Genomic DNA, 12,278 nt, shown 5'->3' on the forward strand with positions numbered 1-12,278 from the left:
GCTCACCTCTATCTGGAAACCTGAGAAAACCTCTGAACAGACTGGACTGAATGAGACCTGCTTGGTTGCAGAGGCGCTGCTTGTTAACAGGCAAAGCAAGCCGCCTTAGGGCTCACAAACTAGTTTTGCAACAAAAGTAAAATCCTCCCTGAGGGGGCCCCAACTGAGAGCAGTCACTCTTGTTGCCTTGCTGAGCATTGCATACATTATTGCTGTGAAAACCAAAGTTTGTCGATGAAAGTAAACAAAGATAAATGAAGGGGAATTATCCGTCTTTACCGTCTTTAGGAGAGAGGGCCCTCCAATTGATTTTTGCTCACATCTTACAGATTAAAGCGTCAGGTACAGCCAACATCAGAACAGTTTATTGTGTCCGTTTGGAGCAGACACTCAATGTTTACGGCAGGTTTAATAACTTTACTGGTCGTTTTTTTGTCATGTTTTTGCCTTTCTTCCTCTACTCTGCTAATCCAGTTGAAAATCAAACAATCTTTATTTGTAAAGCGCCATTTCATCACAAATGTTATCTCAAGACACTTTAGAAAAAGAGCCTAGACTGTTCCATGCCATATATTATTTATTTATAAAGACCCAACATTAATCCAGCATGAGCACTATAAGTAACATTTAGAAAAGTTACAGAGGCAAGAAAATAAACGTCCTTTTAAGGGGCAGAAACAGACTCATGTTGAACAGACGTCTGCAAACACTGACGGTTTGTCCCATCTGTTCACATGGAGGAGGCAGGGTTTATGACTTAAGCCAGGTGTACAATGTACTATTTCAAGCCAATTCACACCGGATTTTTTGAGTCTTATGACTAATTTTAAGGTCAGACTGAAATCCAGCCCAATCGGGTGTCATTGATGGCGCAGTGTACACTGAGGCTTGACACCGATCAGCTGATCTAGACCAGTAGGATGGTTTTCTGGCAAGTTTGATATTTTGGTCGAACAACTGCACGAACACTGGTGCAGTGAAAGCAGAGCCACAAACCGATTCCTCGACTGAAAGGAATTATTGGTTATGATTTAGATGCTACAAGCTTGTGTTCATTATTGATGCTGAGTGTGTGAGAGAGAGAGTGAGTGTTTTTGTGTGGGTACATGAGCTGTGCATATGAGACAACTGAAAAACACATGGGGCGGCTGTGGCTCAGTTGGTAGAGTCGGTCGGGGGTTCGATCCCCAGCTCCTGCAGCCACATGTCCGATGTGTCCTTGGGCAAGACACTTAACCCCAAATTGCTCATGCTGCTTCAGCGGCTGCATACTGTACATGTGTATGAATGGGATTAGTTACTTCTGAAGAGTCAAAAGAGTAGAAATGCTCAAGTCCATTTACATACCGTACATCTGACTTCAACCTCCAACTGGGTGAGTTTTTTATTGACAATCATGAATGCTCCGCCCGAGTCCAACTTAAACCCGTACAGTGTGAGCACTCAGGTCGTGCTGGACAATCTTGTCGTACATTGTGAGCAGCACATAAATCGTAAGCTCTTGCTGAGTGACGTAAACAATTTGATTGTACAGTGTGAGTTGACATTCCACCTTGACACTTCTACAATAGTACAGTATACGCCGGGCTTTACTGCAGGCAGTCAGCGGGCGGAGCTCTAAATATAGGTCTACTGGCTTCATACAGGCACCTGTTACGCCGTCCATCTTAATATGAAGTTTACTGAATGGTGGGGTTTAGAGAACTTAGTCAAGCCCAGATCCGGTTTGTCCTTTGACATGGGTTGCCAAGATAACTGAAAGCAAAACATTAGAAAGCAAAGGCAAAGAGGATCACGATTAGCTAGTAAACACAGATAAAGAAAAACAGGATTTGATTTCTAAGTTCTGCTTTATTAAATGATTTATATAGAAGGCAAATACATCAACCATGTTCCTAAGGATAAACACAATGTGCTCCTGTAAAAAAAAAACCTTAAAGTCAACAGAACAACAGAGCAGATTTAAATCAACAAGTTTGAAAATTTGGACTTTTGAACTCATGAGAATGTACACACGTAGCTCTTGAGCTTTGAGCTTCCCCTTTGTGCTGAAGTGAGGCGCCGACTGTAATAAAACAAAAACAAAGACTATAAGAGGATAGAGTACGTACCACAGCATGAAAACATTGCTTAAATTAAGTTGTTTAACTCGTATGATCATTCAGATAAACACTAGAAATGGTTCAAGACGTTTATTTGAAAAGCTGTTTTCCCTGTTAGCTGCTGATAGATCAGCATGGCTAGCGTTACGTTAGCTTCTTGAATAATGTTATAGCTAAACCGGCGGTCTATCAAATAGTTCTAGCCTACCCATCGATATGTGCTAGCATGCGGCCCTGTGCAGTACAGTGAGCATAAATTGATAACAGCAAATACAGAGAGTAGTGGTGTTTTAAAGTGATTATAGGAGCTTTATTTGATCGGAGATAATTGTCAATTGAGATGCTTCTCCTTAAATCTTAATGAATAGAGTTTTGATATTGGATATGGAGAGAGAACTGAATTAATATAGTTTTATTATGATCTGGTAGCATTATTACGGGATACGGATAGCGTCACATCTCGACAGAAAACAGGCTAACATGAGTTTACCAAATCTGGATTCTTTTCTTTATGGTTAAGAGTTTTTAGACGAGAATAAACAATTAAGATTTTAATTTTCAAGGCTGTTGGCTCTCTCATTAGACTTTGCAGTGTAGGCCTGGTGTTCCCATTTTCGACTTGTGACCCCCAAAATAAGGCTGCCAGAGACTGGGGACCCCACTGTCCCTGGAGATGGTTGAGGCAACACACACTAAGGGCGCACTCACGAGGTAATCGTACCGTGCCCAAGCACACTTCACCCCTAAAGTCCAGTTCGTTTGACTGCTCCAATCCGCCCATCCAAACACTGGTTAGTGTCATAATTTACAGTGGGTACGGAAAGTATTCAGACCCCTTTACATTTTTCACTCTTTGTTTCATTGCAGCAATTTGCTAAAATCAAAAAAGTTCATTTTATTTCTCATTAATGTACACTCAGCACCCAATCTTGACAGAAAAAAAACAGAAATGTAGAAATTTTTGCAAATTTATTAAAAAAGAAAAACTGAAATATCACATGGTCATAAGTATTCAGACCCTTTGCTGTGACACTGATATTTAACTTACATGCTGTCCATTTCTTCTGATCCTCCTTGAGATGGTTCTGCGCCTTCATTGGAGTCCAGCTGTGTTTAATTAAACTGATTGGACTTGATTAGGAAAGGCACACACCTGTCTATATAAGACCTTACAGCTCACAGTGCATGTCAGAGCAAATGAGAATCATGAGGTCGAAGGAACTGCCCAAGGAGCTCAGAGACAGAATTGTGGCAAGGCACAGATCTGGCCAAGGTTACGAAAGAATTTCTGCAGCACTCAAGGTTCCTAAGAGCACAGTGGCCTCCATAATCCTTAAATGGAAGAAGTTTGGGACGACCAGAACTCTTCCTAGACCTGGCCGTCTAGCCAAACTGAGCAATCGTGGGAGAAGAGCCTTGGTGAGGGAGGTAAAGAAGAACCCAAAGATCACTGTGGCTGAGCTCCAGAGATGCAGTAGGGAGATGGGAGAAAGTTCCACAAAGTCAACTATCACTGCAGCCCTCCACCAGTCGGGGCTTTATGGCAGAGTGGCCCGACGGAAGCCTCTCCTCATTGCAAGACATATGAAAGCCCGCATAGAGTTTGCCAAAAAACACATGAAGGACTCCCAGACTATGAGACAGAAGATTCTCTGGTCTGATGAGACCAAGATTGAACTTTTTGGCTTTAATTCTAAGCGGTATGTGTGGAGAAAACCAGGCACTGCTCATCACCTGCCCAATACAATCCCAACAGTGAAACATGGTGGTGGCAGCATCATTCTATGGGGGTGTTTTTCAGCTGCAGGGACAGGACGACTGATTGCAATTGAAGGAAAGATGAATGCGGCCAAGTACAGAGATATCCTGGAAGAAAACCTCTTCCAGAGTGCTCAGGACCTCAGACTGGGCCGAAGGTTCACCTTCCAACAAGACAATGACCCTAAGCACACAACTAAAATAACAAAGGAGTGGCTTCGGAACAACTCTGTGACCATTCTTGACTGGCCCAGCCAGAGCCCTGACCTAAACCCAATTGAGCATCTCTGGAGAGACCTGAAAATGGCTGTCCACCAACGTTCATCATCCAACCTGACAGAACTGGAGAGGATCTGCAAGGAAAAATGGCAGAGGATCCCCAAATCCAGGTGTGAAAAACTTGTTGCATCATTCCCAAGAAGACTCATGGCTGTACTACCTCAAAAGGGTGCTTCTACTCAATACTGAGCAAAGGGTCTGAATACTTATGGCCATGTGATATTTCAGTTTTTCTTTTTTAATAAATTTGCAAAAATTTCTACATTTCGGTTTTTTTTCTTTCAAGATGGGGTGCTGAGTGTACATTAGAAATAAAATGAACTTTTTTGATTTTAGCAAATGGCTGCAACGAAACAAAGTGAAAAACGTAAAGGGGTCTGAATACTTTCCGTACCCACTGTATCATAAGAAATGCTAGAAGCAGAATACAAGGAATTTCCATATAAAGACTTTAGCACAGAGTGGACATACAAGACTGGACACTAGGTGTTGCATCTCACTGATGCCTACGTTGTTGCGACCCCCCCCCCCCCTCGGGAGTGTCCCAACGCCGACTTTGGGAACCACTGCAGTAGGCTACTATATTAACTAATGTCTTATAGTTTTTGCACGGACTTGCTCCTCCTCTTTTGAAGGACTTTATAAAGCTGAAGTCTGCCAGTGGGATCGGCACCAGGGGCCACAGCCCGAGGAGACTGTGAGGTCCCATACAGACGCACTACATTCAGACAAACTGTTCTGTCAGTCAAAGGAACTAAATATTGGAATATTCTCCCACTCACAATAAGAGACTCACAAACATATGCAACCTTCAAAACACACCTCAAACAGTGGATAAAAGAAAACCAAGTCTGTGACCACTTTGAACCTTTAACCTCTATTATTGTCTTGTGTCACTTGTGCCTTTGTATTTGTATTTTATTTGTAATTTGTATTTCTCTGTTACCTACCTAGGGACAACAGATAGAAACTAGCACTTCTGCTATAATCTGACATTTTTACAGCTGTTTATTAATATGCACTGTCCCTAACAAATGAATAAATAAAATAGTAAATATAGCCTACACAGGAAGACCCCCTCAGGTCACCTAAGAAAAAAAAAATACACACATCACAAATCTGTATTAAAAGCCTAAAGGTTGCTTCTGGATTAACAGAAGTTTGCCTCCCCCACCCCCTTGCTCCCTATCCCTCTTCCTGCATCTTATCCCATCTCTCCCCCTATCCCCTTCCAAGCCCGGTGCAGTCTAGGCCTGTGAAGGCTGTTTCGTCATGAGCCGGGGATCCGGCCGAAGAGTTCTGCCTTTTAATAAGGCAATTTTTTCTTACCACTGTAACTTTTGCTGCTTTGCTAAAGTGCTCATGATGGATAGGCCGGATCTTTGTAATTAACAATAAGTAAGGTCTTTTACCTGCTTTTTGTAACATAACAATGAGTAAGATCTTTTACCTGCTTTTTGTAAAGTGTTTCGAGATAACATTTGTTATGAGTTGACGCTATACAAATAAAAATTGATTTGATTGATTAACTGATTTGCTAAAAGGGAAGCAATTATGGGCACAGATTGCAAAATATGCTCCACCAGCCCTTTGTCGGACGAGGCTACTTTAGTTTTAAACTACAGTAAACAAACTGTTTTTGTTTTCCCCTGGAAAGAACAAATATTTAACTGTCTGCCTTTAAGTGACAGCGCCCTTATTGTGAGTAAAATATGGTTTGATTCGTCGAACAGAAACTTCAGACGGAAAGTTTTACGATGCGGATGGCGGGACAGACCGCGCCCAAACCAAGCGAGTGCGCGTTCACATTTCCCCTCTCCGGCGGGAGCGCGCACTGACTGCAGGACTTCATGTTCCCGCAGCTGCCCGTGAATCAGGGCGCGCGCTGCTCGCAAACATTTCTGGACCTTTTATTTCTGACCAGGGTAACTGACCGGGGCGGTGTTACATTGTGACGTAGCCTGGCAACGTCTATCCCCCGCCTGAGCTGTACTCTAGTGTATAAATCAAACACACCATGACGAGTAAAAAAAATGCGCTCCTGCTCTTCTGGCTGCTGATTCGCTCAAGCACATGTCAATCAATAGCTCGAGCGGCACCGATTGGCTCACTGCAGGTTTACACCGCCCACCGGCGTCTTATATAAAATTAATCCACACACTTCCATCTTTTTCGGATCCCTGTAGCCACCCGTATTATCTCGCCGAAAAACCGTTAGTCCATCCACTCCGATTCAGCCTGCTGAAATGGCCAAACCGAGAGTCTTCTTCGATGTTTCTAATGACGGAAGCCCGATGGGCCGGATCGTGATGGAGGTGAGCGGGCCTCTGGGTGCTTTACAGCCGGGAGTGTGATCACTGTGGACGGGCTTCACGATGTTAGCCGTGAGGAGGGGAGGGGGGGGGGGGTTAGACAAGCCGGGGTCTGCTGTGTGTCGTTAGGTGTTATAAGTCACTTCGTATCTTTAAGTTAAACAGTGAGTCGATCTGTTCAGAGGGGAAACGTCGCGTTTAGAGCTCACATTATCCGAGCTGTCACGGCCAGGATGGTGCTGGAGACCACGTGTTTGTGGCGTGGAGCCAACTTAACAGATAACGGGTTTTTAACGGCTGATGAAGCGAGAATCCGTGAAGCAGATGAAGATATTCATAAATGTGAATGTAACACGTGTGTGTGTGTGTGTGTGTGTATATACATGTAGTGTAGTTGAGAAGCCAGCTGCGGTGTCTACAGTGAAAATCTTCAACAATAAGGGAGTCTGAACCATTTAACGAGCTGTTTAAATACATGTGATCACCTCGAGGCCCCGTCAGAGGCCCCGTACTTCATGATGTAGTAATTTAAATGAAGTTCATGATTTAAATAACGCAGTCGCAAAGTAGTGGCCCGCTGTTTCCGCTGGACATCGGACCATCCGAGAGGTGCGCAGAAGGGAAATTTAAAAAACGCTTGTGCGCAGCTGTTCTTTGTTGCAGCGTGTAGCGGCCTTCAGTCAGCCCGGGAAACCCCGCTGCTCAAACCACTGTAGTACTTCTTCTTATTGTTGTTAATGTGACTGGAAGTTTATGATTTTTATTTTTTTTACCCCCCCCAATCATAAATGTGCTGTTTGCAGCCGTTCAGTTAGTCAGTGAAGCTAATTACACCGGTTCCGGTGTGAATGGACGAGGCTGCAGTTCTGGAAAGTTCCACGGTGCAGGGGGGGAGGGGAGGGGAGGGGAGGGCTTTCTGTATGACTAAAAAATGCGGATGTAGGGAGAGGGCCGATTCAGCGGCGATACCTTCTGCCGTTTGTACCCACCATGAAGAAGCGTAGTGTTGCATATCTGGTTGTGTGAAGTACAATGGCCCCTGTTGCTACAAAAGGCTGCACATGTAAGGCAGCATGTTTGTAACCTAAGAGCTGCTAGCATGCTAGCTAACCTCAGCCATTTTGTGCACACACAAGTAGCTGTGTCCCATTATGGGCGTCACCTATATGTGGCACGAGCTCTAAGCTAAATGTTAACCCAGAGACCCCCTGTTCCCTGTTCCCTGTTCTGTTGGAACAGCTGCAAACTTTAATCATTTTGTATTAGCAATAAGCCACACTGGTATGTGTGCGACGTATTTGGACCTTATGAGACTGTTTTCAGCTGCCTTTCTGCCTGTTTAGTGTGAAGCATTAATTCTGCTGTGTGCAGAAGGTGGCTTTGCATCCCTCATGCAGCCAACTCTTGCATTATGAATGTCTGGTTCCTGTTACTGCCTAGCAGGTGGAAAGAAGGCTGTAACTTAAGGTGCTGTTCTGAGACCAGCTGCAGTACTTACTGCACACCAGACTGTCTGCTGCAGCCCCCCCCCCCCCCACACACACACACACACACACACACACACACACGCACACCATCATGCATCTCTCATCCCTCCCTCTGAACATATTGCATGGTAACATCACTGGTGTGCAGGGCATGCAGATATTTCAGTGTGGTGCAATGCTGCATTCCTCTATCACCTTGACATAAAGCTATTACCACAGACTAACCACATAATTACCTGATCTAGTTTAATGGGTGTGGACTGCCACACAAAGTATTTGATATTGATTCAACTTTACACCCTGTACACCTGTTCTTTGTAAATGCAAGGAGTCAAATCTATTTTTAGCTAATGTTTAGAGGGGATGTTTGCAGTTCTGAATTTCCAAAATTGCATGGTGTACTGGAATGTAATTTGCATTCATTTTTGCAAGGGGTCATCTGTAATTTCCTGCAGTTGGAATATAACCAACCAGTTTGCTGACAAATGTGTTGCAAGTGATTGAATAACTTCAATCCAGACTGCACTAAGGGAACGAAGTGCACCATATCTGACGCACCTACTCTGGTTTTGGCTTCATGCCGTGATGGCAACAGGCCAAATGTGAACTCAAGTGCTACAGCTCACAACGCTCACCTTGTCCAAGAAACTCAAAGCTGACTTCACACTCTGCTAACCCGCCAAATTTGACTAACTTGAGGTTTGATGCTTTTTTGTTTCTGCAGCTCCGTGACGATGTGGTGCCCAAGACAGCTGAGAACTTCCGTGCCCTATGCACTGGCGAGAAGGGCTTTGGCTACAAGGGCTCCTGCTTCCACCGTGTCATCCCTAACTTCATGTGCCAGGTAATGCGGCGAGGTATCCAATTGCAGTCATGATTCTTTTGCTTGGTTTAAGTAGGTTTGTCTGCGTGATGTGTTCCAGGGTTTTGTTATGCAGTTTAGTTAATTAATTTCACTATTTTAGTATTAAGTTGTGAGTTTTGGGGCATTTAAAATCACTCGTCTTGAACCAGCTATGTTGGGATCAATAAACTTGACAATTGCAGAAATGACTCTTTTGACATAAGGTGACCTGAAATGCCAGTGAGTAGTTTAGGATGGCTTCGATAAACATATACTGTGAAACTCATAAGTTACTGAAATGGTTTAGATATAACGATAATTGACTTTATTAGTTCTACAAAAATGGCTCATCAGCTATACTACATACTAATAATCTAATCAGCACTAGGCCGTCATACTCTCCAATAGACTCATAATCTGATGACTTGGTGTCGATAAACATTGCTGCCAGCTACACCAATGTTCTCCAGCATCTAAAAATAACTGCTCAGCTCATTCATATCCAGTTTAGTGCTGCCTAGCATAGCTCGCATTCAACTAAATCCTTAATCTCAACGCTCATCCTCCTTCTTTTACAAAATGTATTTTGTCTTTTTGTTATTCCTTCTTAAGGGTCTTTGCGTATTTACAAAAGTGCTATAGAAGTCTAATTTATTATGCCTGAGACTGCATAGTGTCTTATTGAGACGTACGGCTTCACCCCACCTCCAATCACTGGCCCGTTCACCTGTAAGGCTCCATGTTTAAAACTAAAGTGTAGACATCGCACCTCAGAGTATTATTGAAATATGTACTCTTCACAGTTAATGTGAGTAACAAATGCAGTCGAAGTGTCCCAAAATAAACTTTGTAAAAATAATTCCAAACAGAATAGTAGAATATAATTCCATACAAAACTAAATTTATTGACGAAAAAAAGACTAGTTTTAATTCAAGAGCAAAGATATCCACCATGTCTAATTCAAAGGATATGAGTGTTCTCTCTATGGGGATAAAACTTGGTTTGGACATGTTTGCGTTGAATCCCAGCCTATCCGCTGTTCACTTCTCAGCACAAAGTGTTAGCATTTTAGATTAAATAGATCAGTCTTACCTGATTTATGCAGGAAACCAGCTCTAGTATTAAGGTGTGTGTGATGTTAAACGGTATATTTGAACACACAGGGGGGTGACTTCACCAACCACAACGGAACTGGTGGAAAGTCCATCTATGGGAACAAGTTTGGTGATGAGAACTTCACTCTGAAGCACACCGAAGCCGGCATCCTGTCCATGGCCAACGCTGGACCAAACACCAACGGATCCCAGTTCTTCATCTGCACAGCAAAAACAGCATGGTAAGAGCTCGCAACTTAAACAATTGCTAACCGGTTAAATGGAGCCAAACACTTGAATTGCAAATAAAAGCTCCCCTCCTGCTACATGACTCATTCTGACTGCTTTTGTGCATTTCCATCCCTGTGGCTACACAAGCAGCTCCCATTTAGTGCTGGTTGTGAGACTATACTTAATAATGTGTCTGCCTGCAGGCTCGATGGTAAGCACGTGGTGTTCGGAAAGGTTGTGGAGGGAATCGATGTGGTAGAGGCAATGGAGAGAAAAGGCAGCCAGAGCGGCAAAGTTCAAGGCAAGCTCACCATCGCCGACTGCGGGCAGCTCTGAGCTGCAGCACTTAACCCTCTCTGCTCATCCTGTAGCCACACCCCTGTAGGCTCCAGCCCTGTCCTCCCCATCCAATTCAACATTCCTATTGATGGAGATTCAGCAGATTCCCCCCCTACCCTGCCCTCCTTTTATATTCTGTTAAAATCATGTTGTTGCATTTGTGACTTTGCCTTTAAAGTTTCTTTTGCATTAACGTTCTTTTTTTTTTTTCACAAAGTCCCAACGCTTTTTTGTTAAGTCAAAAAATGAAATGAGAGAAAATAAAAATGTTGCCTTGACAACTGAGACTGTGTTGTTATTTACATATGTTATGTTTAGTACAGGTTGTCTACATGCCTGGTTCTGAGCTGGTGGGGGGGGGGGTGATGCACCTCATTGCTTGTTACCACTGCTAATAAACGACTCTTTTTGCATGACATAATGCAAATATGACATTTAAAACATTTAATATGGGGTTTTCTTGCATTGGTGGGGACAAACCTTGGTGCTGTGTGCAGCCATTGAAAGCATGAAGCCATCAAAAGTGCAATTTGTCAGTCAATAGTGGTTGAGTTCCAACCTATCAAAGAGCTGATGGTGGGACCTGAACCTAAAACCAGTAGAGAACCACTGCCTTCACCTATGTAAATGGGCTGATGTGACTCAAAAGGAGAGGTCAGAAAGTCCAGATTCTGGGAAGGAAACTTCACCTAAGATGTTATGCTCTAAATACTGGTGTATTAATTGAAGTTAAGGTAGTATGTGGTGTTCGTTTACAACATGAACTATCATTCATGATTTGTTTCTGCTACTCTCAATGTAAAGGCTCATACGTGTGTGGCTTCAGCAAAATGTCAATAATGCCCTGACCTGTTCTAACTAGCTTCAGTAATTTAAGAGACTACAGAGAACACGCGGCTGAAGTTTACACATCAGGTTTTTGGCCTTTTGTGAGCAGCTAACCAGCAGTGATTAAACCATGATGTACAAAATATTTCTAACTTTGCAGACGTCATTGTCACTTACTATCTCTCCAAGTGTGGACAAGAGCCTTTATGAAGTTGCTTCTTTATGCGATTAAAAGATATTGCTTACATGTGACGTTAATTTTGTTAAATATGTTAATGCACTAAGAACATAATCTAATGTGCGAACAATGAACTGAAGAATGTCATGTGTGTGCGTCTCCAGCAGAGGGAGCTGTTTGGCTGTAATGTTCTGATCACAGGGCAAAATCTGGCTTCTCATAAAAACTTCTCATATTACATTTTAAACGGCAATTACACGCGTTTCTATTTTACTAAATAACATGTAGTCAACTGAATGTCCAAATGTCACAATACTCAAAGATTTATCAGATTGTTTTTAGTACCATTCTCCATTTAAGGACTCACTGTAATGTTAACGACATGGTGGGAAGGCCAGCAATGTTTGACTGTGTAGCAATGCCAGAAGAGTCAGGATGCCGGGAAAAGAAAGACGTCCTGGACATTTGACCCCAACAAATAACATGCTGACTAGCGTTTTTTTTTTAATCAGTTCCAAAAGCTGACCTGAGTCAGGCTGAGGAGGCGAGTTTTAAACAGCAGGTTGATCTAACGCTGCTGACCCAACACACATCTATAGATATTATTCAATGACATCTCTGAAGGGCCCATTCATCAATTATTTCTGGGGCCTAGGGGAGTCGTTGCTCAAGGACACCACGGCAGTGCTCAGGAAGTTATCTGGCACCTATCCCATACCGGGATTTGAGCCGGTGACCCTCCAGTTCCCAACCCAAGTAAATGGTATAGCCCATGCAATGAGTTTCTTAGACAGATTTAATACTGAAACAAATTAAAATGGTATT

General features: G+C 43.1%; 1 protein-coding gene across 1 annotated transcript; it reads left to right on the top strand.

Annotated features, from left to right (window-relative positions):
- Window positions 1–6,293: 6,293 nt before the first annotated feature.
- ppiaa (peptidylprolyl isomerase Aa (cyclophilin A)) lies at window positions 6,294–10,732 on the top strand. The gene is made up of 4 exons (XM_020643248.3): window positions 6,294–6,454; window positions 8,663–8,782; window positions 9,947–10,119; window positions 10,312–10,732. Exons 1-4 carry the CDS (start codon window positions 6,386–6,388, stop codon window positions 10,442–10,444), a joined length of 495 nt encoding a protein of 164 aa, XP_020498904.2. The 5' UTR covers window positions 6,294–6,385; the 3' UTR covers window positions 10,445–10,732.
- The last annotated feature ends 1,546 nt before the right edge of the window (window positions 10,733–12,278 follow it).

Source organism: Labrus bergylta, chromosome 2, assembly GCF_963930695.1.
Source record: "Labrus bergylta chromosome 2, fLabBer1.1, whole genome shotgun sequence".
NCBI lineage: Eukaryota > Metazoa > Chordata > Actinopteri > Labriformes > Labridae > Labrus > Labrus bergylta.

Bases quoted from the DNA above. Each gene is read 5' to 3' on its own strand.
- ppiaa (XM_020643248.3), top strand. From the start codon at position 6,386: ATGGCCAAACCGAGAGTCTTCTTCGATGTTTCTAATGACGGAAGCCCG. The intron at 8,783-9,946 runs GTAATGCGGCGA...TTGAACACACAG, and splicing joins TCCCTAACTTCATGTGCCAG to GGGGGTGACTTCACCAACCA. The intron at 10,120-10,311 runs GTAAGAGCTCGC...GTCTGCCTGCAG, and splicing joins TGCACAGCAAAAACAGCATG to GCTCGATGGTAAGCACGTGG.